We start from the raw sequence: 26,131 nt of genomic DNA on the forward strand, positions 1-26,131 counted from the left end.
GACGATCCCGCAGGTGAGGAAGCCAGATGTGGAGGTCCTGGGTTGGCATGGTTACACGTGGTCTGTGGTTGTGAGTCCGTTTGGGTGTGCTGCCATATTCTCTAAAATGACGTTGGAGGCGGCTTATGGTAGAGAAATTAACATAAAATTATCTGGCAACACCTCTGGGTGACATTCCTGCATTCAGAATACCAATTGTACGCTCCTTCAAAACTTGAGACATCTGTGGCATTGTGCTGTGTAACAAAACTACACATTTTAGAGTGGCCTTTCGTTATATCCAGCACAAGGTGCACCTGTGCAATGATCATGCTCTTTAACCAGCTTCTTGATATGCCACACCTATCAGGTGGATGGATTATCTTGGCAAAGGAGAAATGCTCACTAACAGGGATGTAAAAACATTTCTGCCCAAAAATCTGAGAGAAATAGAATTTTTTTTGCGTATGGAACATTTCTGGGATCTTTTATATCAGCTCATGAAACATGGGACCAACACTTTACATGTTGCATTTATATTTTTGTTCAGTGTAGATTAATTAATAATATATAAATGTATGTTTGCAGAGATCTCAAAGATGTTCAAAATCAGCTTCAACATGATCAAATGTCTGCTAGAAGAACAAAAAAGATTTTGTAAATGTATCACAGATATATCTTCGTGTGGAACAGTAGAAGCAATGTCTTTCCTGATTTGAGGCCAACTCCTTTTGCTGAGACAAAAATGCCCCCCCAAAAACCTCCTGACCACACTGTTCAGAGAAAGAGGGCATGTGACAGTGTACACATGTGACAGAATGAGAGAGAGAAAGAGAAAGAAAGATAGACAAAAGCGAGCGAGATTGAGTCACTGTCACTTGTGGAGGAAAGTGCTATAGAGTAGTTAGACCAGCCTCACTGGTCTGGGTGCATTTATCTGTCTGTAAGGCCTGTTGAATGTCATTCCCATGCTTCTCCTCCTAGTGATGACATGATCGAAAGAAGGGCAACTTCTCCACCACGAAGATAGACACGCGTGACTTCTAGAGATAGAGAGAAACAAACTGGAGAGTGAGAGAATTTGATAGAGGAAAAGGAAGAGAGAGAGAGAGAGAGAGAGTGAGCGTTGCTGGTTTTTGACACCGCTGAGTCTACAGAGCGATGTCGCAACTTTTCTGACAACCCAAGGAGGACTGGAGTGACCATGCAACAGACAGAGGAAATAAGGGGAAAGAATATGTCAACAATCCATCTGGAAAAACTGGTGAAGTATGACAATGGAGAACAACTGGAATGATAAAGAGAACAATCCTAACATGCTTCCTAACAAGACAAGAGACGCCAGGGCACACGCCTGAAACTGAACTAAGACTGAGGACAAACACAAGGAATATTCCAGATTGTTTTCTGTAACTCAATCTCAACTGCCGCTGGTCTGTCTAATCCATAATCCATTTACAGCATATCATATCTATGTACTGTATGTTTTTTTTATTTACCATCATTGGTCTAACCCAGGGGGTCTGATGTAAGAGTGCTCTCTGTCCTGAATGTCTCAGCCAAGCCCCTCCGTTGACACCCAGACTCTGCTTCAGTCCATGCTCCAGAGACTGAGGCTCCAGCCTGGCTCAGAGACCCAGCACGGCAGGCAGGACCAGGCCCCCCACGGCCCCACCACAACTGCCCAGGGCCAGGGGGAGGATGGGGGGAGACCTTGGGCTAACGCCATTGGCAATGGGGCTCTGGGGCTGTCTCCGGCTGATGATGTCAGAGCGGCTGAGGGAAAAGGGGGATGTGAGAAGGCCAGGAAAAGTGAGATGTGGAGGTTGGACTCCAGGGAGGAGGTTGGGATACCTGTGTGGGACTGTAATTTTGGGGGATCCATTCGGAAAGGGAAAGGGGAGGAAGGGAGGAAGCAACCCACTGGCAGTCTCCCCAAGTTGGACAGGGGACAGATGGTGTCATCCCCTTTGGCTGCTCAGGGTGCCCCTGTCCTCGCCCCCTTACAGGATGCTGGCAGTGTAAGAGGTGACCCAGGGGGGTCAGTGGGGGCTCTGCCAACAGTGATGACCTTCACAGGAACTCAAACCAGGAACGAGGGCCACATTGACGCATCACCTCTCAGTAACTCATCTCTAAGCTCCAAGACCAAGGATGCTCAGAACCATGACCGGTCGGATCTAATGACGTCAAACTCTGACTTTATTCCATTTGACATGGGGACTCAAATGAAGAGGTGGCGGACTTTGGGCTATGGGGGGTCGGAGGTTCCGGGACATGGAGATGTCATGAAGATTATGTCACCTGGTCAAGGTGTAGCAGAAAACACCTCGTCGTCAACTAAGTCGATGAAGAGATTGACACAGAGGATAAAGGAGAAATGGAGGGACAGGCAGGAGAGTTTAGGGAAGAAAAGGAAAGCGGAGGATGGAGTGAGAGAAGAAAGGAAAGATGCAAAACAAGTTAAAGTAAGTACAGTAGAGTTGACTTTGACTCATTTTATTTATTTGATGATGCAGACTGTTTCATTAGCAAATACAAGTAACATATTTGCTAACCTTTGTTAGCTAACTGTCTAGCGTTACACTCGAACATTCAATATATTTTTCATTCAACAGTTTCAGCAGTTGCCCAGAGATGATAACGTAAATAAGATGTCCAATAAAGAAGGCTATACGACCACTCAGTCACCAATCAGAGAGGGCCAGGGGGAAGCCCTTCCCACTCTGTCAGAAGACAGCGGTACAGCAGGTCTGTTCAGGTCAGTTCAAAACAAACAGACAATCAAACAGCTGTCAGTGTAGCAGATCTGTGTTGGTACTTTGCCTATAGATACGGCATGGAGTATTTCCTCGTCAGGTCAGTAGGTCATGAAAACCTTTTTGTCTTAATTATACACTATAGAACAGCAGGGACTGTGAAGAGACACTCGTACAGGCACAGACACACAGAAACATGAGAAGACACACTCTACACACACGTACAGGTACACATACACATGATACGACACACACTCTACACACACGTACAGTTACAGACACACAGGCACATGATAAGACACACTCTACATACACGTACATTCACATACACACATACACATGATAAGACACACTCTACACACACATACACATGAAGTGATCCTTTGTAAATACAAATAGAGGGCGAGGAGATTCTTCTGACTATGCGATCTAACTAGGAATAACACCTTGCTTTCACATCTGAGTAAGTTCTGTGTAATATTGGTATATGCAAAGGGAGGTTGTCATAGCTGAGACATTAGTCAGGGTGATACTGGGCACTGACAGCTTTGAGGTGTCGGACACACCCTAGTTACTGACATTTACTGTCAATTACCTGCTTGTTGTCGTGCTCTCACTCTCGCTCGCGCTCTCTCTCTCACTCACACAGGAAGTTCTCAGTTCCTGTTTTAGTGAGTAAGACAGTGGTGCTTTGTTAGATAGTTATATACTGTATGTACATGTTTGATATATCTAATCTAGTATTCCTTATTTGTCATGACAGATCCCCAAGTTCCTTTGAGTTCGGCCTTGGGTCCTTTAGCTTGTTGGAGGAGATCCTCACAGGGCAGGAGTGGGCCAGGTTTCTAAATCGATCACAAGTAGACACCTTAGCCAATCAAACACCAGCTGAAGAGGTCACCAATCAATTAGAGACCAGCCAGAGACGGCCACAAGATCATGAGAGCGGCCGATCAACTATGATTTTGGACAGAGTCAGCCAATCAGGAAATGTGAACAGTCAGTGGGACTTCAGACAAAGTGAATTGGATCAAAGTTATGATAGAAGCACTGATGTTTCTTCATCTGTCAATATGAATATCACAGAACCAAGCCTTGTCCAAGAACAGAACAGTAAATGTGAACTCATCCAATCGGCACCAAAGGAATACGGTCATGTCCAATTACAAACCAGTTCTGATGAAGTGAGGCCAAATCATATACCTGTGTTAGAGTTCTCGTTCATTAAGGTAAGATTTCACTCAAACCTTATTGTGTAGTTTCCTATACGCAGGTTAAGCCTAACCTGACTAAAAAGTAATTCTCCATTGAGTTTGCAGTGTAGTCCAGGACTAGGTTTAATCTGTGACCAGGAAACCGCCCCTATAGGCCTTAATTTAAACCCTATCACTAACCTTTTATGTAACCCTAAATGAATTAATACTGATGAACTAAAAGTCTATGCCTTGGGGGGGGGGGTTCTACTAAGATAACATAGAATTCTTTCATGATGGTCATACCATGGATCATTTAGCTATTTAATTTGGAATTTTAGGACCCCTGTAGGTATAAAAAATATATATACATTTATTTTGATAACATATTGAATTTGTCCTTTACTACTGTCCTATAGCCCATAGAAACACATTGAATAACATTCATAAATGGCTAAACAGACAGACAAAAAATAAATCATAAGGAATCATTTTTGAAGTGTCTGTTGTATATCTAGGAGATAAAATATATTATAAAAAAGATTTTGGAAACATACTTAACACCTTTTTTTGTTGGCACAAAACTACATCCATACTTATATTGATTGTTTAAAGCGGTGCTGGGTTGTCTTCAGATGAGTCCCGTGACACTTGTGGGGGTTGTAGAACAAAACGGGGAACACCAACGTGTTAGTGAGAATCTTATCTTTCCATAGAGTGTAGCCCAAACGGTTCGGACACAACAGACAGAAGTTGGCACATCGGAGGTAGTGACTTCAGATGAGTCCAGTGGGGCCAAACCAGATGCTACAGATATTTTAGTGAAAGACCAATTTTCGGGTCTGACAAACACTGCTGTAGTTTGGCCACCTTCCACCGCAGATGCAGAAGGTCAACATAGGCGGATGAGGTGGATTGACGCAGTCCACGCAAAAAGAAACATCTCTCTGTCTTAAACTGACAGATTTTGATGGGGATATTTTTAAATTACGTCACATAGATTGATGCATGTGTGCGTCAATAATAGACTCTTAAGGATTAAAGTTGATAATAGTGTACCTTGTTGTTCCACAGCCAGTGGAGGTCTTGGACAGCTCTGCCCTGAAGAGCAGGGTCCACATGAACAGAAAAAGAGAGCACCGGTCACAGGAGAGGAAGGAAGAGAGAGAATGTTTAAAAGGAGAGGGGGGAGAGAGATTAGAAGACAACTCAGTCCCATCTGATGAGGAAGAGAGGGAAGAGGGGGACAACTTCATGATGCCTGTCTACCCTCTGAAATCCTCCTTTTCCCCTCTCCCTCCATCCTCCCACTCTTCCTCCTCACATCCCCTTGTCACCCGAAGTATACTGCGACACTCAGTGTTTCAAGATTCAGAGTCCTCACTATCAATGGAAACAGTGACCAAAAAGGTTTGTACAGATTTCACTCTCATTTGTCTGTCCCACACTGTCAGCATTTGGACAACTGTAAATTGAAAAATCATTTGGGGCATTCACCCCATCTCACTCTCTCTCCCTCTCTCCCTCTCTCCCTCCCTCCCTCTCCCTCAGAGGCGGATGTCAAAATCTCGTCACGTGCGGTTCTCTGAGGAGGTAGTTACCATGCCGCCCAGCCTCCTGATCCAGCAGTATCCTGATTCAGAGGAGGATTGTGGAACAGAGGAGGACTCCACACTAGAGGAGAATACAGTGATGGAGGAAGTTAAAGTTGTGCCGAAGATGCCACAGCCCGCTGCTGCTCTCCCCGCCTGGATATTAGCTCTGAGGAGGAAGACAAGGAAGAAACACAGACACTGAACAATAACAGGCTCATCCTTGTCTACCCTTATTTAACCAAGAAATTACCTTGAGAATCTCCTTTGCAAGAGAGACTCTCCTTTGCAAGAGAGACTTTTGCATCTTTTTTTTCATTCAACTCAAATGTTTGATACTGAGTTATTAGTGCTTTCCATGGGGAAGGGAAGAGGAAAGGAAACGAGATTACTTCGATCATTCTACAAGCCAACACACAAAAACAAACTCATGTCATTACATGATCGCTATGTTTACGTATGAAAGTGTTCTAAGTCCATTAGCATGGAATGTCAGGAGACAATAGTTATAACGGACCGTTTCTCTCTCTCTCTCCTCATCAGTCCTTATTAATTAACAGTGGTGTAAGGCCATTAAGAAGCTCTTTTGCTGATCTATTAGTGTTGTGATGGGTCCTTGGTGAGAGGAGTGCCCAGGTTGTGTGTGTGTGTATGTGTCCGTGCATATTGGGTGTGTATTGCAGAAAAACACAATACAGCAGGCACGACTCAGTCAAGTCCGATAATTGTATAATTGCTGGTTACCTTTGCTTTCCACCAGGTTCCAAGATCAATATAGGACCACGGCATCTTTTCTCATACCCCCCCATTGTTATAGTACATCACAAATGGAGCAAGACAGAGATGGAGAAAGGGATGAGGCCGGATAACTGTAACATATGAACTACAGAGTATGTACAAAGGTAATGGGACCAGGGCAAAGCTTTTATGTGGCGGCAGACTGTGGAACAGCTACAATATTGAGAGTAACAGTTTATAAAGTTATTTGTTTGTTTTTACTAATGTGTTCATCCCACTGTACAGAGATAGTTTGCCCCCAAAGATCACATTTTAAAAGTTACTCAGAGATTCAATTGTTACGTCATTCAGGGCAAGTGGGGCGGAGCCCCATCTGTTTTGAGCCTCACATTTTTAGCAATAAATAAATAAAACATGTATATTTGTTTTAAATTGGGGGGGGGCTTGCCATTCTGCATGTTATTTTGGCATTAATATGTGTCACATATTAGTTTGCAAACTATGTAAAAAAAATATATATATAAATATCATTGAGTTAATAAAGGCGCATACACACATGGTCTCTTTGTTGTGTTCTTGAGTAAGGCAGCTCCAAAATGCAGGTGTTTCAGCCTAGCACAGTGCTTTCTGTGGTGGTGTGGCGAGCCAGCTGAAATAGGAGCAGTGTTCTGTCACTCATGGGGACACTACGTCACAGGCCAAGTTTATGTCCTTAGTAAGGGTAGACATCCAAAATGTCAGCCCTTTGGGTCCTGCCATAGAGTTATATTATAAGTGCCCTTCCAAGAAGGCTCAAGGTCATTGGCTAAAAAAATAAAATGACGTCAAATCACATCATATGTACAGTAGCTATGATTAGACTGATCATGTCAACAGCTTACTGTCAATGTCTTAGCTGGCATTAATCATCACAAATCAAGTCAGCAATCTACTGGCAAAATCATTTTTAATCCTTGTCATATGAAGAGAAATAATGAAGAGAAATTATAGATAAAATGTATCGGTGCTCATCGGCCATTGGACATAAAGATTACACAACAAGTTGGAAATCGCAAATTCAGCAATGAGTTATTTGGAAGGAATCAGTGGCTAACTGCAAGGATTGCAATGCAACCAGTAGCCAGCTATTCAATGGAGTGGCTGTGATTTCCCACCATAAATCCAAAGAATGCCAGACTTTGTTGACAAAGTTTGATGACAAAAACGCCATGCCACCTTCATGTTTAAGTGAGCACATCACAAGCCAAGGTGAGTCCAAAGTTCCTTGTATGCTGCTGCATAAATGATGTAATATGCAAGGGAGCTATGTATACTATAGCTAAGGAAGTAATACTAAGTGTATGTTGTGTCGTAAGCTGTTAGTTGCCCATGTTCATCACCCTAATAATTTGGTCTATTTTCACCTCTAATTTCGCCTAACGCTACTGTTCTGTTTCGGTGGTGCTGCACATGTAGCCTATAACCTGTTTTTGAGAAATGTCATCATCTAATATTGTAAGAGGTTTTATTGTCTGCTTATATGCCCCCTTCATTTATCCTACAGTTCTGACTTGGTGTACAGGGAAAATACTGTAAGAGCAGCCCATCTTCTGCATTCTGCCGCTGTACATTTCAAAAGTGCTGAACACATAGTTATATTGATTACATCCATCGCCGCTTGCTCATTAATGTCTTAATCGAAATGACGGAATGCCTATTATCTGCTCGTCGTTCCCGTATGCCATAGTTTGGACGTCTTAATTGTCAGTAGAAACCACATTTGTTTTATCAGCTATGTTTTTTAAAAAGGCAGTAAACAAGGCTGAATTAATTGTTTCGTTGTCTGGCAAGGCTCCGCTGAGAGGCAGGTGTAGCGGTGGTTAGGATTCACTCCATTGTGCTGGAAAGAAAGCTCTTCTGTTGGGACAGCTTTATGTAGGCCCTAACAGTTTGTGGGCACCGCTTGTCGCCGTTATAGTGTAATTCATTTATTGTTTAGTGTTGTGTTGTGTAGTGTCTTTGCTGGCATGCATCTAAAAACAATTTGGGGAGTTGGCCCCACCAAGATTTACATGCTAAAATCACCACTGCTTCACCCACATGAACATGGAACATATCAACAGCTGCTGATGAACTAAGGAAGTGTGGCAGGAACTTCCACTCTGCCGTTGGGTTGATGTGGACTGTCACTCAAAGCTTATTTTTCTTCTTCTTCTTCTTCTCCTCCTTCTTCTTCGGTATAATGGCAGTCCTCAAACAAAATGTTAAGGTGCACGCCGCCACCTACTGTGCTGGAGTGTGCCATCAATCATGGTTTGCCTAATTCTGTACTACTAAGGGGGGGGGAAAAGAAATACAAATAAATCCCTATTAACTTCTAACAAACCCTGCCTCAAACCACTCAAAGCTGCTGGTCCAGGCAGAGGGAGACAGTTCCCGAGTCGTCTGAAATCTTCTCCTCTGGTTGGATTGACAGCTGGCTGCAACCTTCTCGAGAGAGTAATATCTGTATCTGTGACTCAGAGACCTAGGGAGAGGAACAGAGAGAGAGAAGATGGGGTAGAGGAACAGAGGGAGAGGAAGAGAGGAACAGAGGGAGAGGAAGAGAGGGAGAGAAAATGGGGTAGAGGAACAGAGGGAGAGGAAGAGAGGGAGAGAGAAGATGGGGTAGAGGAACAGAGGGAGAGGAAGAGAGGGAGAGAGAAGATGGGGTAGAGGAACAGAGGGATAGGAAGAGAGGGAGAGAGAAGATGTGGTAGAGGAACAGAGGGAGAGGAAGAGGGAGAGAAGATGGGGTAGAGGAACAGAGGGAGAGGAAGAGAGGGAGAGAAGATGGGGTAGAGGAACAGAGGGAGAGGAAGAGAGGGAGAGAAGATGGGGTAGAGGAACAGAGGGAGAGGAAGAGAGGGAGAGAAGATGGGGTAGAGGAACAGAGGGAGAGGAAGAGAGGGAGAGAGAAGATGGGGTAGAGGAACAGGGGGAGAGGAAGAGAGGGAGAGAAGATGGAGTAGAGAGAAAGAGAGAATAAGACAGATGCTATTCACCTCTCTTTCCCACACACAAACGGTGCATAACACAAAACAATATACTTTTATCTGAGTAATTAAAAAAGTACCTCCTCAAATTTCTTGGCTTTGTATTGGTCTGCCCCCTTCAGGAAGTTCAGAAGAATGATGTCACAGAGGACCGTACCCTGCAGCCAGTCAGAACGAAGAGTTATACAAGTTGACTTAACGAATCGGGAGATACAGTGAGCTCGAAAAATATTGGGACAGTGACACATTTTGTTGTTGTTTTGGCTCTGTACTCCAGCACTTTGAAATAACACAATGAATATGAGGAAAATGGCATTTTTTGTGTATAGTCCCCACATTTTATGCAGACAAAAAGAATTAGGCCAAATTCACTTATGTGTATTAAAGTAGTCAATAGTATTTGGTCCCATATACCAAGCACTCAATTATTACATCAAGTTTCTGACTCTACAAACTTGTTGGATGCGTTTGTTTTGTTGTGTTTCAGATTATTTTGTGCCCAATAGAAATTAATGGGAAATAATGTATTGTGTCATTTTGGAGTCACTTTTACTGTAAATAAGAATATAACATGTTTCAAAACAATTCTACAATAATGTGGAAGCTCCTATTATTATGGATATTCCTGACTGAATCCTGAATAATTATGAGAGAGAAAGTTACAGATGGGACCAAATACTAAACTTTTGACTACTTTAATACACTTATAAGCAAATTTGTCCCAATATCTTTGGTACCCTAAAATAGATGGAAAAGAAAGTTGGTTGCTATTTATGTCGCACATGCAGCTAACAAAAATATATGGAAATGTCAGCTCTATTCAAAATTATAACCAACTAATTGCAGCATTAACAGAAAAATTGTAGAGGCAAGCGGAAGGGGGACAAGGCAAGGAACCTGCATTAAAGACCAAAATTGGTTAAAGAAAATTGTGATAAATAAAAAAGTATACTAGTGTAATATAAGAAACAAAAAATGTACAGCTGTGCCATACAGGTTGCAAAATATTTGGGAAGAGATTTTCGATTAATTGATTCCATGGCACATGGTTTATGAACTGATACACAAAACGATGCCAGATTCAAAACTTTTTCAATTGAAATTATTCTTTTTATTTTTTATTGTAACCAAAATGATGTTATATCTATGAGGGATACTACCATCCCAGCTCTGCAGATTTTGCTGCAAAGAGACAGAATCATTAGCTCACTTGTTTTGGTACAGGCCATAGTCTTGGTTATGCCCATATTATGTACAGTAGCTTGTTTTTGGTTGCAGGTTCAAATCAAATCAAATGTATTTATATAGCCATTCGTACATCAGCTGATATCTCAAAGTGCTGTACAGAAACCCAGCCTAAAACCCCAAACAGCAAGCAATGCAGGTGTAGAAGCACGGTGGCTAGGAAAAACTCCCTAGAAAGGCCAAAACCTAGGAAGAAACCTAGAGAGGAACCAGGCTATGTGGGGTGGCCAGTCCTCTTCTGGCTGTGCCGGGTGGAGATTATAACAGAACATGGCCAAGATGTTCAAATGTTCATAAATGACCAGCATGGTCGAATAATAATAAGGCAGAACAGTTGAAACTGGAGCAGCAGCACGGTCAGGTGGACTGGGGACAGCATCATGTCAGGTAGTCCTGGGGCAAGGTTCAGGAATGGTTTAAGAATTACAACATTTACCTTGCGCTAACTCTGCAAATAGCACTGCTGGGTGATTTCAAAAGTCATAGTCAATTGATCAATAACATAATGCGCTTAGCAAAACATTTTATCTTTAATTTACAATCGGTAGAAACTATGAGAATAGAAAGGTTCAGACACTTTTGTGAAACATTACAGCATAGTTTAAAAATATATGTCAGCTAGAAATCAAAACTGGGTGGTCTTCAGAGATAGATGGGAGGGGCTAAGGGTACTGTAGCTGAAGGATGGGCAAGCCGAAAAACACCATCCTAACCGTGAAGCACGGGGATGGCAGCATCATGTTGTGGGGGTGCTTTGCTGCAGGAGGGACTGGTGCACGTCACAAAATAGATAGCATCATGGAAGGAAAAGTATGTGGATATATTGAAGCAACATCTCAAGATATCAGTCAGGAAGTTAAAGCTTGGTCGCAAATGGGTCTTCCAAATGGACAATGACCCCAAGCATACTTCCAAAGTTGTGGCAAAATGGCTTAAGGACAACTAAGTCAAGGTACTGGAGTGGCCATCATTAAGCCCTGACATCAATCCTATAGAATATTTGTGGGCAGAACTGAAAAACCATATGCGAGCAAGTAGGCCTACAAACCTGACTCAATTACACCAGCTCTGTCAGGAGGAATGGGCCAAAATTCACCCAATTTTTTTTGGGAAGCTTGTGGAAGGCTACCCAAAACATTAGACCCAAGCTAAACAATTTAAAGTCAATGCTACCAAATACTAATTGATTGTATGTAAACTTCTGACCCACTGGGAATGTGATGGAAGAAATAAAATCTGATATAAATCATTCTCTCTACTATTATTCTGACATTTCACATTCTTAAAATGAAGTGGTGATCCAAACTGGCCTATGACAGGAATTGTGAAAAACTGAGTTTAAATGTATTTGGCTAAGGTGTATGTAAACTTCCGACTTCAAGGATATGCATATTCTTAATACCATTTGAAAGGAAACACTTTGAAGTTTGTGGAAATGTGAAATTAATGTAGGATAATACAACACATTAGATCTAGTAAAAGATAATACATTTAAAAAAAGCATGAGTTATTTTTTTTTGTTCCATCACCTTTGAAATGCAAGAGAAAGGTCACAGTGTATTGTTCCAGGTTAGGCGCAATTTCGATTTTGGCCACTAGATGCAACATTTTAGACTGATTCAATGAACCATTGCATTTCTGTTCAAAATGTTGTATCAAGACTGCCCAAATATGCGCTCTCCTCAAACAATAGCATGGTATTCTTTCACTGTAATAGCTACTGTAAATTGGACAGTGCAGTGAGATTAACAAAAATGTAAGCGTTCTGCCCATTTCAGATATGTCTATGTCCTGGGAAATGTTCTTGTTACTTACAACCTCATGCTAATCACATAAGCCTACGTTAGATCAACCGTCCCGTGTGGGGGGGGGGACACCGATCCCGTAGAGGTTAATTAAAATCTTTTTGCGGTTGCCTCCCGAGTGTCGCGGCGTTTTAAGGTGTCTCTACAGACCTGGATTCGATAGCGCACAATTGGGCCAGCGTCATCTGGGTTAGGAGAAGGTTTGGCAGGCCGAGATTTCCTTGTCCCATCGCGCTCTAGCGACTCCTGTGGCGGGCCGGGGCACATGCATGCTGGCTGGAAGCCAGCCGCACATTGGTGCGGCTGGCTTCCACGTTAAGCGGGCATTGTGTCAAGAAGCAGTGCGGCTTGGCTGGGTCATGTTTCGGATGACGCACGGCTCTCGACCATCGCCTCTCCCGAGTCCATGTGGAGTTGCAGGGATGGGACAAGACTGTAACTACCAATTGTATACCATGAAATTGGGGAGAAAAAAGTGGTTTAAAAGTATTCACTTTAAGATCAAAGTCATTGTATAATTTCAAATCCAAAGTGCTGCTGCATTACAGAGCCAAAACAACAAAACATTTGACACTGCCCCAATACTTTTGGAGCTTACTCTACTTGCTTATAATGGTGGTAACATTCTAAACGTATTGCATGGCCTCCTTTTGAAACATACAGTCTGAGTACAGAAGCCTTACCAATCCCACGGAGGTAAAGGCTGCCACTACGTTGATCAGAGTAGGAACTGTGTTGAACTTCCCTGCCTGAAAGAACAGAGACAGATTAATCCCATGTGATACACAGATAACAGGTACGAAAGCACACAAACACACACACACACCCTAATCCACACTCACGAGGCCAGTGACCAGGATGTCAAAGCGGATGGCGTAGGCCTTGTGAAGAGTGCGGAACTCCGTCCCATTCTCATTTTTGTAATATTTAGCAAATCTGTGGAGGGAGATAGAGGAAGAGACAGTGTCAATGAACACAGCTTTACAACGAGGAAGGGGGGGGGGGTGAGGAGAGGAGAAAAAGGTGGTGGAAAACAACCTGACAGAAGAAAGGGAGAAGGAGGAAGAAAGAGGGGGATTCCCTTGAACGACACTAAACTGAAAAGGGTTTCAGTACCTGAAGTTGTATCCCTTAGCGATGCCATTCTTCTGAAACACAGCATCAAGCCGCGTAAAGGAGTAGTGTGGTTCACATCTCTCTTCTGACTCATCCAGATTACACTGCCATTCAATGTTGATCGCAATCTCTCCACCCTGATAGAGGGAGATAGAGGGAGGGAAGAGAAGGGGGGATAAGTGAGGAGAGGGAAGAGAAAATGTAGGGAGAAGCATGTGGGACTGGAGATATATAAAATGGAGAGGGAGAAGTGAGGAAGAGAGGTTAAGAAAGCAGAATGAGAGAGAGAGAAAGAGAGAGAGTAGAGGAAAGAAAGATGGAGACTCTCGGGGGAGAGAGATGGAGAGGTGGAAGAGGGGAGGAAATATGTCTCACTGTCTGAGCGATGGTGGAGAAGTTCTGTCCTGTGTAGCGCAGCACTTCTCCCACCTTGAAGATGGGACAGTGGAGGTTGTGCTCCGGGTCATACGTACAGCTCCTGATATAAGTCGCATTCAGGGATGATGGGAAGTTCCCTCTGTGGGAGAGAGAGGGAAGGTAAAAACGTGAGCGATAGAGCCAAATCCCCTTCAACAGAAAAGAGAGGGCAACGAGTTGACAGGAAAGCCCTAAAATGTGCAAATGTGCTGAGTGAACAGGTCAGGGCACTAACAGATGACCTCATCATGGAGGAGATGACAGCCAAGGCTTGTATTAAAATCAAATGTTGTTAAATGAATGACACAGATAGACAACTCAAGGTTAAAACACATCCAATACTTACACTGAGTGTACTAAATGGCTCTTTCCATGACATATACTGACCAGGTGAAGCTAGGTGAAGGCTATGGTCCCTTATTGATGTCACCTGTTAAATCCACTTCAATCAGTGTAGATGAAGGGGTGCAGACAGGTTAAATAATGTTTTTTAGGCCTTGAGACAATTGAGACATGGATTGAGGATGAATGGGCAAGACAAAGATTTAAGTACCTTTGTACGAGGTATGGTAGTAGGTGCCAGGCGCACCGGTTTGAGTGTGTCAAGAACTGCAATGCCGCTGGGTTTTTCACGCTCAACAATTACCTGTGTTTATCAAGAATGGTCCGTCCACCACCCAAAGGACATCCAGCCAACTTGACACAACTGTGGGAAGCATTGGAGTCAACATGGGCCAGCATTCCTGTGGAAAGCTTTGGACACCTTGTAGTCCATGCCCTGACGAATTGAAGCTGTTCTGAGGGCAACTTAATACTAGAAAGGTGTTCTTAATGTTTTGTACACTAAATGTACATAATAATATACTAATATGACATGTAACATCGATGAAACAAAGTTAATAATGTAACAATGAAACAAAGAAAAAATCTAAAGAAAAATAATAATGATAGCCTGATTTAAATATGAATTAAGAATGATTCCATATAATATCTATTGTTTAAAGAAAACTCATTCTATATATATAGGTGAGGTTGGGTGGAAAAAGGACTGGGAGGGAGAAATATATTTTTGTCATGGGCAAAAAACTCAAATGGGGTGACTATACTAATTAATACACACTTTGATCCGATTGTGCAAACTGTGCAAACAGATCAACAAGGAGGATGGATTATTTTAAATATTCTACTGGACCAAAATCAGATCTGGTTAATTCATCTATATGGGCCAAATAATGATGATCCATACTTTTTCTAAAATATATATAATAATCTATTATTATGGTGGGAGAATATAATATGGTTTTAGGTACCTCAATAGATCGTAAAGGAAATCACACTACAAACTATCACCCTCAAGTACTGAAGGAGATCACAAAGATCATGGTTACATTAGATCTTGTGGATATATGGAGGTTGAAAAACCCTGACCCAGTGAGATATACATGGAGGAGGCTTCATCAAGCTAGACGTCTTGATTACTTCCTAGTCTCGTTCTTGCTGGCAGCAAAAGTTTCAAAAGTATTCATAGGAGACTGAATACGAGTGAACCACCATCTAATTGGCCTCCATATAAATCTGACAGCATTTCCACGTGGATGGGGATATTGGAAATATAATCAAAGCCTATTGGGTGACAATTTGTTCTTAAGTTCTTAACTAAGACAAAATAATTAATAATTGACTTTATTTGTACAACATAGGTACAGCAGATCCCCTTATTGTATGGGACACTTTCAAATGTACTATTAGAGGCCTTTCAATACAATACTCATCATTAAAACAAAAGCAGTTTAGGTCAAAAGAGATTAGACTAGTAAAGGAAATAGAGGAAGTAACAGAGCAGGTAGATAGTAAAGGAAATAGAGGAAGTAACAGAGCAGGTAGATAGTAAAGGAAATAGAAGAAGTAACAGAGCAGGTAGATAGTAAAGGAAATAGAGGAAGTAACAGAGCAGGTAGATAGTAAAGGAAATAGAGGAAGTAACAGAGCAGGTAGATGGTAAAGGAAATAGAGGAAGTAACAGAGCAGGTAGATAGTAAAGGAAATAGAGGAAGTAACAGAGCAGGTAGATAGTAAAGGAAATAGAGGAAGTAACAGAGCATGTAGATAGTAAAGGAAATAGAGGAAGTAACAGAGCATGTAGATAGTAAAGGAAATAGAGGAAGTAACAGAGCAGGTAGATAGTAAAGGAAATAGAGGAAGTAACAGAGAATGTAGACAGTAAAGGAAATAGAGGAAGTAACAGAGCATGTAGATAGTAAAGGACATAGAGGAAGTAACAGAGCAGGTAGATGGTAAAGGAAATAGAGGAAGTAACAGAGCAGGTAGATAGTAAAGGAAATAGAGGAAGTAACAGAGCAGGTAGATGGTAAAGGAAATAGAGGAAGTAACAGAGCAGGTAGATAGTAAAGGAAATAGAGGAAGTAACAGAGCAGGTAGATAGTAAAGGAAATAGAGGAAGTAACAGAGCAGGTAGATAGTAAAGGAAATAGAGGAAGTAACAGAGCAGGTAGATAGTAAAGGAAATAGAGGAAGTAACAGAGCAGGTAGATAGTAAAGGAAATAGAGGAAGTAACAGAGCAGGTAGATAGTAAAGGAAATAGAGGAAGTAACAGAGCAGGTAGATGGTAAAGGACATAGAGGAAGTAACAGAGCCGGTAGATGGTAAAGGAAATAGAGGAAGTAACAGAGCAGGTAGATAGTAAAGGAAATAGAGGAAGTAACAGAGCAGGTAGATAGTAAAGGAAATAGAGGAAGTAACAGAGCAGGTAGATGGTAAAGGAAATAGAGGAAGTAACAGAGCAGGTAGATAGTAAAGGAAATAGAGGAAGTAACAGAGCAGGTAGATAGTAAAGGAAATAGAGGAAGTAACAGAGCAGGTAGATAGTAAAGGAAATAGAGGAAGTAACAGAGCAGGTAGATAGTAAAGGAAATAGAGGAAGTAACAGAGCAGGTAGATGGTAAAGGAAATAGAGGAAGTAACAGAGCAGGTAGATAGTAAAGGACATAGAGGAAGTAACAGAGCAGGTAGATAGTAAAGGAAATAGAGGAAGTAACAGAGCAGGTAGATAGTAAAGGAAATAGAGGAAGTAACAGAGCAGGTAGATGGTAAAGGAAATAGAGGAAGTAACAGAGCAGGTAGATGGTAAAGGAAATAGAGGAAGTAACAGAGCAGGTAGATGGTAACAGAAACTGTACTATAGAGGCATAAAATAGGTTAGAGGAAAAACGAAATAAATGGAGGTACTTATTCAAGAACCATCAAGTGTAATGTATTACAAAAATAAAGTGAATTGGATGGAAAATGGTGAAAAATACATGGAAATTCTACCAAAAATAATTTACAGAAACTCATTACAAATGATGGAGTTATCTGTGATTCACCAAATGATATTTTGAAAGACGAAGCAAAATATTTGAAGCATATGTTTTCTCTTCAGTCTCCTCCATTTCCACTGAATGATGTAAACTGTAAGGATTTCTTTCCTAATAATAATGTAAAATTAACACATTTACAGAAAGACCTGTGCGAAGGCCAACTTACAGAAGAGGAACTTTTTGAAGCAATAAAATCTTTCGCAATATCCATTGAGGATGCTGAATTCACTGTCTTTATTCAGCAGTCACAAAATGAACATGGGAAAGAGTGACTTTTCCTCCATAATGAGTGTACTTGACAGCTGCCCTGATGATCATTTCCCAAATATAAACTCTCTGTCACACTTCCAATGACATCATGCAGTGTGGAGAGACGTTTCTCAACAACAACTAGGATTTTAAAAAATCATCTTCGCACTTCAATGACAAGCGCCCGGCTGAACCACCTCAGTTTGCTGTCTTTTGAGCGTCAACTGACAGACACATTGGATTATGACGTAATCATCATCATATTCAACTCAAAGCCTCGCCGTCTGCGCCTTGTGATGTAGGTCACGCTGTATGATACGTCTTCTAAAGGTAAGGAACCATTTTATAGTACTACTGCCCGCCGTGGTATAAATGGTAACATCAAATATAGGCTTGTTTGCCCTTGGAGATTGAAGTGCGTCTGAAGATATGTTTTTATGTTGTTAGCAAGTCGTTAGCAAGTCGGCAACTGGTCTAAAGTTACTGTCTTATATTAATATGCTGGGATAGGTCATTATTTGTGGAAAAAACTTAGTGGTCTGAATACTTTCCGAATGCACTGTATCTACTGCATGGATAGTTCCATCTGAGCACCTGGTGTAATCACATTCTTTAACAAACATTTTTTGGTTGAGTTGGAGATGTGAATGCAACATATAATTTGTTAACTTGTCAACTAGTTAATGGGCTATTTACTGTAATGGGCTATTTACAAACAGCCATGAGTTAAATTAACTGAGGCTGCAGTTGATGGCTGGGGGCAGTATTGAGTAGCTTGGATGAATAAGGTGCCCAGAGTAAACTGCCTGCTCCTCAGTCCCAGTTGATAATATATGCATATTATTAGTATATGTGGATATAAAACACTCTGAAGTTTCTAAAACTGTTTGAATTATGTCTGTGAGTATAACATAAGTCATATGGCAGGCAAAAACCTGAGAAGAAAACAACCAGGAAGTGGGAAATCTGAGGATTTTCAACTCATTCCCTATTGAAGATACAAAGGAATTCTCCGGTTGGAACATTATTGAAGATTTATGTTAAAAACATCCTAAAGATTGATTCTATACATTGTTTGGCATGTTTCTACGGACTGTAACGGAACTTTTTGACATTTCGTCTGCTCCTAGTGAACGCGGTTCGTGACTTTGGATTTGTTTACAAAACGAGCTAACAAAAGTAGCTATTTGGACATAAATGATGGACATTATCGAACAAATCAAACATTTATTGCGGAACTGGGATTCCTGGGAGTGCATTCTGATGAAGATCATCAAAGGTAAGTAAATACTTATAATGTTATTTCTGACTTCTGTTGACTGCACAATATGGCAGATATCTTTTTGGCTTGTTGTGTCTCTGAGTGCCGTACTCAGACTATTGCATGGTTTGCTTTTTCCGTAAAGCTTTTTTGAAATCTGACACAGCGGTTGCATTAAGGAGAAGTTCATCTATATTTCCATGTATAACACTTGTATCTTCATCAACATTTATAATGAGTATTTCTGTAAATTGATATGGCTCTGCAAAATCACCGGATGTTTTTAGAACTACTGAACATAGCGCGCCAATGTATACTGAGATTTCTTTAAATAAATATGAACTTTATCGAACAAAACATACATGTATTGTGTAACATGAAGTTCTATGAGTGTCATCTGATGAAGAGAAGATTACCTTTAAAATGGTATAAGATACTTGTATGTTTGAGGAATTTTAATTATGAGATTTCTGTTTTGAATTTGGCGCCCTGCACTTTCACTGGCTGTTGTCATATCGATCCCGTTAACGGGATCTCAGCCCTAAAAAGTTTTTAACCAATCTTGTCCTATGCTCTGGCTATTCATCACGTTAGGAATTTAGATTTTATTGTTAGTCTCACTACTCAAAACAACTTCCCGCGGATATGGGTGAGACCTCCTGAAAGTACTCAAGCACAACTTCATAAAGGTCTGCCCATTACAGCCCCAGAAATGGGAGATGTGTGGGACTCACCTGGTAACATTGAACATAGGGAAGCGGATACTGTTCTTGATGAAGATGGTGAAGTTTTCCACTTCCATCATTGGTTGCCTGAGAAAGGGGGAGGGAGAGAATGTATATACAGTACCAGTCACAGGTTTGGACACATACTCATTCAAAGGTTTTTCTATAATGAGAGAAATGTCTTACATGTGGACTTTGTCGTCCTCTGCAAGGCACCAACCCTCCATCTCACAGCGTCGTCCTTTAGAGGAGTTCACACAGGCACCAGTTATTATTCCTGGGGGAAGAGAGAGAGAGAGAGAGAGAGGGAGGGAGAGAGAGAAAAAGAGACAAAGAAATAGAGAGAGTGTCAGGCGTGTGGGTACTTGTGGAGGTCAGGTGCAGGAGAGCAGAGGGTTGTGAACAGGCACGCACTTTATTACAGCAGGAGAAACCAACAGACGGACGCAGCTGCGTCAAAAACCTCCTCCAGCCAACAAGGCAAAGTGTGTAGCGCCCACAATATTCACACAACATAAATGTAGAGCAATACAAATAAGCTTCAAATGCTTAGCCTAGTGCGTACAACACGTAACACACAAAATAATTACACACAAAGACATGAGGGGGAACAGAGGAGTAAATACATGTAGTGGGATTGGGGAATGCAAAACCAGGTGTGAATGAAAAGAGAGAGAGAACACAATGGAGTCCCAGCACGGGAATGATGGAGAAGAGAAGAGAGGGACTCACCGTTTCCAGTGGAGCTCCCCAAATACTTGTCGCACTCTTCATCCGTGTCACACTTGTACTTGCTTTCACTCTGAACACAGACAGTACAGATATGCACATAGATGCAGGCCTGATACACAGGCAGTAACATTGCCCTGTGATCAGAAACTCTGTCACCACCCAATATGAAATGCCTTGGCTTTTGCCAGTGGTAATGGCCGGGACATCATAGAGTAGAGTACTCTGTATTGTTATAAACATGGTATAGGTGCAGTGTTTCCCAACTCCGGTCCTCCAGTACCCCCAACAGCACACCTTTTTGTTGTAGCCCCAGACAAAAACACCTGATTCAACTTGTCAAGGGCTTGATGATGAGTTGACAAGTAGATTCAGGTATGCTTGTCCGCGGCTACAACAACAAGGTACATGGTACATGTATACTGGACTGGACTCACCTCCGGGCAGAATCCTTGGAACTGGTTCTCTGTGATGATGAGCTTGGTGATGATGCAGAACACTGCGGCACCCTGTCAGATCATATTCAAAACCAACAGTTTAGCCTAAACATCGTCAAGGCAACATATCAGGCCTACTGCTAAAATCATCTCAAAGCCTCAACCAATGCCTGAGTCTGTAATTGTTTAACCAGTTGGTTGGGCTAATGCTAAACTGACGTAGTAGCTATACACATCATGTATACATCATGAGCCACTCGGGCCACAACTTCCACCCAACCAAAGGACTTTTCCTTTATCACCTCACACAAAACACCTCCTTTTAAGTGTTTAAAATGACCACCACTAAGTGCTCAATCACTTTATATCAAGTATCAAAAGACTGTTCGGGTATGTTTCAACTGAGTGAACTCCGCCTACATATTGCGATCATTTAATCAAAAGTTTAATCAATATTTTGTATATTGCACAGTATGCACAGTTACACTCCCCGACTTATTTATTTGGACAGCGAAGCGAAAACCTTTCATTTGGCTTTATACTCCAGAATTTTGGTTTTGGGATCAAATGTTTTATATGAGGCAACAGTCCAGAACGACACCTTTTATTTGAGGTTATTTTCATTTAATTTAGAAATGAAAGCATTTTATGTATCTAGTCCCCCCATTTAAAGGTGTTATAAGTATTTGGAAAAATGCACTTATAGTGTGTTAAAGGGATACTTCACCCAAATTACAAAATTACATTGGTTTCCTGAACCCGTAAGCAGTCTCTGGACAAGACATGACAGTGATTCATGCTTTGGTTTAGTTTCCTTGGCACTGTTTCCACATGCTGACGTTTTAGCGTTTGTGGCACAAATCCCATTCAAGTCATGGGACCAATATTACAATATTACATTTCTATTGGACACAATATAATCCACAAACGTTTGACTACTTTAATACACTATAAGTTAACTTGTCCAAATACTTATGACAGCTTCAATACATACAGTGTTGTAATTTCTAAACAGTAGAACAGATATGATTGAAAACACCCTCAAATAAAAGGTGACATTCTGTACTCCAGCCTCATATAAAACAGTTGGATCTCAAATCCAAAATGAGTATAGAGCCAAATAAAACATTTATGCTTTACTGTCCAAATAAATACAGAGGGGAGTGTACAATATACAGGTTGTGTACAGTAACTACACAACCTGTGTAGTTACTGGTTGCGCTGCAGTATAACGTTGGTGTCGTCTCAGATTAGGGTCAAGGTTTAGGGGTCACGCTCAGGGTGTCACGGACCTGTGTAGGGGCGACATAGTCCGCCACATCCATCACACGGTTGTTATGGTAACCGAAGCCCTTCACCTTGGTCATGACCGAAGACTCGATGCCCGAGTCTCTCACCTGGTACGCCTTTTCGTGATAAAAGACCCAACTAAACGACAACAGAAAGAAAGATAGATGGAGGCAAAGATTGTGGAGGGGGAGAGGTAATGAAGGAGGATTATTTAACAAGAGTTCTAGAATGTTGGAGAGAGGAAAGGAGATGAAGAAGAGAGGTCAACATTATCACACACACACACAGAGGCAAAAACAGGTTGTACAGACCATAGGAAGTAGATGATGATGAGTAGTTGTACGACGCGGTTGATGATTCCAACAGACCTGCTCTTCACCACCACCGACTTGGTCGTCTCGTAGGTGAAGAAATCCGTAATAAAAGCCCATATCTTAGGCATCCTGAGAACTGGGTTGTGTGCATGTGTCTATATGAGAGACAGCTACAGCGATAAGTGTATTTTGCATCAGTTTCTTTAGAAGTATGTGAGTGAGAGCCTTTAGTTACCACACAATGCTGCTGATAAGACTTTTCGCATAAATTCCCTGTGTCCTCTCTTTCTTCGTTTCACCCCTATCTGTGCCTCTATCTCTGTAATGATTTAGTACATTCTGTAGGTCACCTTGTCCCCCTCCCTCCCTGCCTCTCTCTCTTTTTCTCACACATTGGGTAATGGTCATATTGGACCTTCCCCTTTCTCTGAACAAAGAGAAAAAAAGGAAAACAACTCTTTTGGCTTTTTATCTCTCTGTTCCTCCATCACATACTCTCCCTCTCCTCATCATAACAGTTCTCTGCTCGGACTCCTGAACAAACTAAAGTCTCACTACACGTGAACACAAAACACCTTTAAATCCAATTTAACCCCATACAAGCCAACAACAGAACAACACATGGACAGTACTCTGCAGAACAGAACAACACATGGACAGTACTCTGCAGAACAGAACAACACATGGACAGTACTCTGCAGAACAGAACAACACATGGACAGTACTCTGCAGAACAGAACAACACATGGACAGTACTCTGCAGAACAGAACAACACATGGACAGTACTCTGCAGAACAGAACAACACATGGACAGTACTCTGCAGAACAGAACAACAAAGACAATATTCTGCAGAACAGAACAACACATGGACAGTACTCTGCAGAACAGAACAACACATGGACAGTACTCTGCAGAACAGAACAACACATGGACAGTACTCTGCAGAACAGAACAACACATGGACAGTACTCTGCAGAACAGAACAACGTAGACAATACTCTGCAGAACAGAATAACATGTGGACAGTACTCTGCAGAACAGAACAACTTGTGGACAGTACTCTGCCTAACAGAACAACTTAGACAATACTCTGCAGATGTCACACCCTAATCTGTTTCACCTGTCTTTGTGCTTGTCTCCACCCCCATCCAGGTGTTGCCCATCTTCCCCATTATTCCCAGTGTATTTATACCTGTGTTCTCTGTTTGTCTCTTGCTAGTTAATTTTGTTTGTCAAGCCTACCAGCGTTGTTCCCCTTGCTCCTGTCTGTTTCTAGTTCCTGTTATCTAGTTTTCCCGGTTTAGACCATTCTGACCCTGAGCCTGCCTGCCATTCTGTACCTTGTCACATCACACTGGATTATTGATCTCTGCCTGCCTGTCTTGCTTGTCAATTCAACCAGCGTTTTTGTCAGCTCCTGCTTTCCCCAGTCTCACTTTTTCTCGCCCTCCTGGTTTTGACCCTTGCCTGTCCGGACTCTGAGCCCGCCTGCCTGAACACTCTGCCTTTCCCTGACCCTGACCCTGCCTGCCGTCCTGTACTGTTGTCCCTACACTGGATTACCGACCTCTGCCTGACCTGATCTGAGCCTGCCTGCCGTCTTGTACCTTTGCCCCACTACTCTGGATTATCGACCCCTGCCTGCCTTGACCTGTCGTTTGCCTGCCCCTGTTGCTGTAATAAACATTGTTACTTCAACACAGTCTGCACTTGGGTATTACCTGAAATGTTATAGATCTGGATAACCGACCTCTACCTGCCCTTGACCTGTTGTTTTGCCTGCCCCCTGTTCTAGTAATAAACTTTTGTTACTTCGACACTGTCTGCATCCGGGTCTTCACTAAAATGTGATAGTACAAACTGGCCATGACTAACCGAGCAGACACAGACCAGCTCCGCAACGCCACCTCCACCTAAGGAGCCACCATTGGAAGGCACGAGGAGTTGCTTCGTGGTCTTATGGAAGAGTTCCAGACCTTGACTGAATCCCACGACTGAGTGTTGAACACATTGCTGGAGCAATTCCGCAGGTTGTCTATTAGGCAGCCTACTACGACGGTAACCTCCCAGCCCCTCAGTAACCCAGCTGTTAGCAGCGCCGCCTCCCCGGCCACCCCAGTTTCCCGGGAACCCCACTTACCTCCCTGGAACACTTCAATGGAGAGTCAGACAACTGTCAGGCGATTCTCACTCAGTGTTCCCTCATCATCGAGCTGCACCCCTCCTCCTTCCCCTCGGACTGCTCTAAGATAACGTACCTCATCACGCTGATGTTCGGGAGGGTTCTCGCCTGGGCAACGGCAGTATGGGAACAACAGTCGGCCGTATACTTCAGCCTGGAGGAGTTCGTGGCGGAGGTAAAGAACGTTTTTGATGCTCCACTGTCCGGGAGAGAGGCTGCCCGGAAGTTACTCAAGCTTCGGGCAGGACTTCCCGCAGTGTGGCAGACTATGCGGTGGATTTCTGCATATTGGCAGCTGAGAGTGGCTGGAACCCAGAAGCGCTGTTCAACATGTTCCTGCACAGAGTTTCAGAGGAAGTAAAAGATGAGCTTGCAGCCCGGGAACTACCGACGGATCACAACTCGCTCATCGCCTTCACCATTCGGATCGATGGGCGACTACGGGAATGAAGAAAGGAGAGATTTGATTTCACTCGCCCACCCAAGAATTCCGCCTCGCTTACAAGGCATCCCGGAAGTCCACGAATTCTCTGTTGCCAAGAGAACCCGAGTTCCCCTGAGAGTCTCCGAAGTCTGCTGATTCACCTCTTCCCGAGCTAATGCAACTAGGCAGAGCTAGGCTCTCCAGCCGAATGGCACTAAGAGTTTTCTGTATTGTGGGACTACTGGTCATTTTGTCTCTACCTGTCCACTAAAAGACCAGGCTCACCAGTAAGAGCGAGTACTCTGGTGGGCCATACGGAGAACTTCTCCTCTCCCCTTACTCGCATTCCTTTTCATGCCATGTTGCTGTGTGGGAACCAATTGAATCTCTCTGGGTTCTCATCGACTCATAATCGATGAGAGCTTTATGGACGCTACACTGGTGTCTGAGGTGGGCATCGCCACTAAGCCCCTCTCCATTCCCATGGATGTTAGAGCGCTGGACGGGCGCTCTATAGGCCGGGTCACCCACATCAACCTACGTGCGTCAGGCAACCACAGAGAGACAGACCAATTCCTGCTCAGTAATTCTCCTCGGGTTTTCGTGGTATTGTGATTCTCTTGGCTCCAGCAACACAAGCCCATCATAGACTGGACTGCTGGTTCCATCATGGGCTGGAGCTCGTTCTGCCACGCTCATTGCCTGAAGTCAGCGCAGACTGCCCCGGGATGTCTTCCTGGGGTCTCGGAAGTTACTCTGGACCTCTCCGCTATTCCCGTGGAGTACCAAGACCTCTGGGAGATGTTCAGAAAAAACACGGGCTACTTCACTTCTGCCGCACCGACCCTATGACTTCGGGAATTACCTTCTCCCAGGCACTACTCCACCCTGGGACGATTGTACTCTCTGTCGAGTCTGGAGACCAAGGCTATGGAGACGTACATTGACTCCCTAGTTGCAAGGTTCATCCATCCTTCTGCCTCTCCCAAAACCCTGCGCCCGTGCATCGACTTCCGGGGCCTTAACGTCATCCCGGTGAAGAACCGTTACATGCTACCCGCTGGCCGTGTTGAAGACTGTCTTCAACACGGCCAGCGGTCACTACGAGGTTTTGGTCAGGCCATTTGACCTTACCAACGCCCAAGGTGTGTTCCAGGCTCTGGTTAATGATGTTCTCCACGACATGTTGAACTAGTTCGTCTTCATCTACCTCAACGACATCCTATTCTTCTCCTGCTCCACCCAAGAACATGTGCTCCACATCCGACAGGTTCTCCAACGC

The 26,131-nt window shown here is 42.8% G+C and overlaps 2 protein-coding genes across 2 annotated transcripts; one reads left to right on the top strand and one right to left on the bottom strand.

The window, feature by feature from the left end:
• Positions 1-849: 849 nt before the first annotated feature.
• On the top strand, positions 850-6,823 carry zgc:113229 (uncharacterized). The gene is made up of 5 exons (XM_020472884.2): positions 850-2,447; positions 2,598-2,740; positions 3,502-3,967; positions 5,006-5,341; positions 5,483-6,823. Exons 1-5 carry the CDS (start codon positions 1,530-1,532, stop codon positions 5,726-5,728), a joined length of 2,109 nt encoding a protein of 702 aa, XP_020328473.1. The 5' UTR covers positions 850-1,529; the 3' UTR covers positions 5,729-6,823.
• Positions 6,824-7,190: 367 nt separating this feature from the next.
• p2rx3a (purinergic receptor P2X, ligand-gated ion channel, 3a) lies at positions 7,191-23,415 on the bottom strand. The gene is made up of 12 exons (XM_031798462.1): positions 22,239-23,415; positions 21,930-22,065; positions 20,638-20,709; positions 20,204-20,273; positions 19,658-19,748; positions 19,481-19,558; positions 13,817-13,958; positions 13,442-13,578; positions 13,168-13,261; positions 13,009-13,074; positions 9,356-9,433; positions 7,191-8,767 (listed from the first exon to the last, which is right to left on the bottom strand). The coding sequence occupies exons 1-12, from the start codon at positions 22,367-22,369 to the stop codon at positions 8,642-8,644; spliced, it is 1,221 nt and encodes a 406-aa protein (XP_031654322.1). The 5' UTR covers positions 22,370-23,415; the 3' UTR covers positions 7,191-8,641.
• Positions 23,416-26,131: the final 2,716 nt, after the last annotated feature.

The sequence above is a fragment of the Oncorhynchus kisutch genome, linkage group LG19 (assembly GCF_002021735.2).
Source record: "Oncorhynchus kisutch isolate 150728-3 linkage group LG19, Okis_V2, whole genome shotgun sequence".
NCBI lineage: Eukaryota > Metazoa > Chordata > Actinopteri > Salmoniformes > Salmonidae > Oncorhynchus > Oncorhynchus kisutch.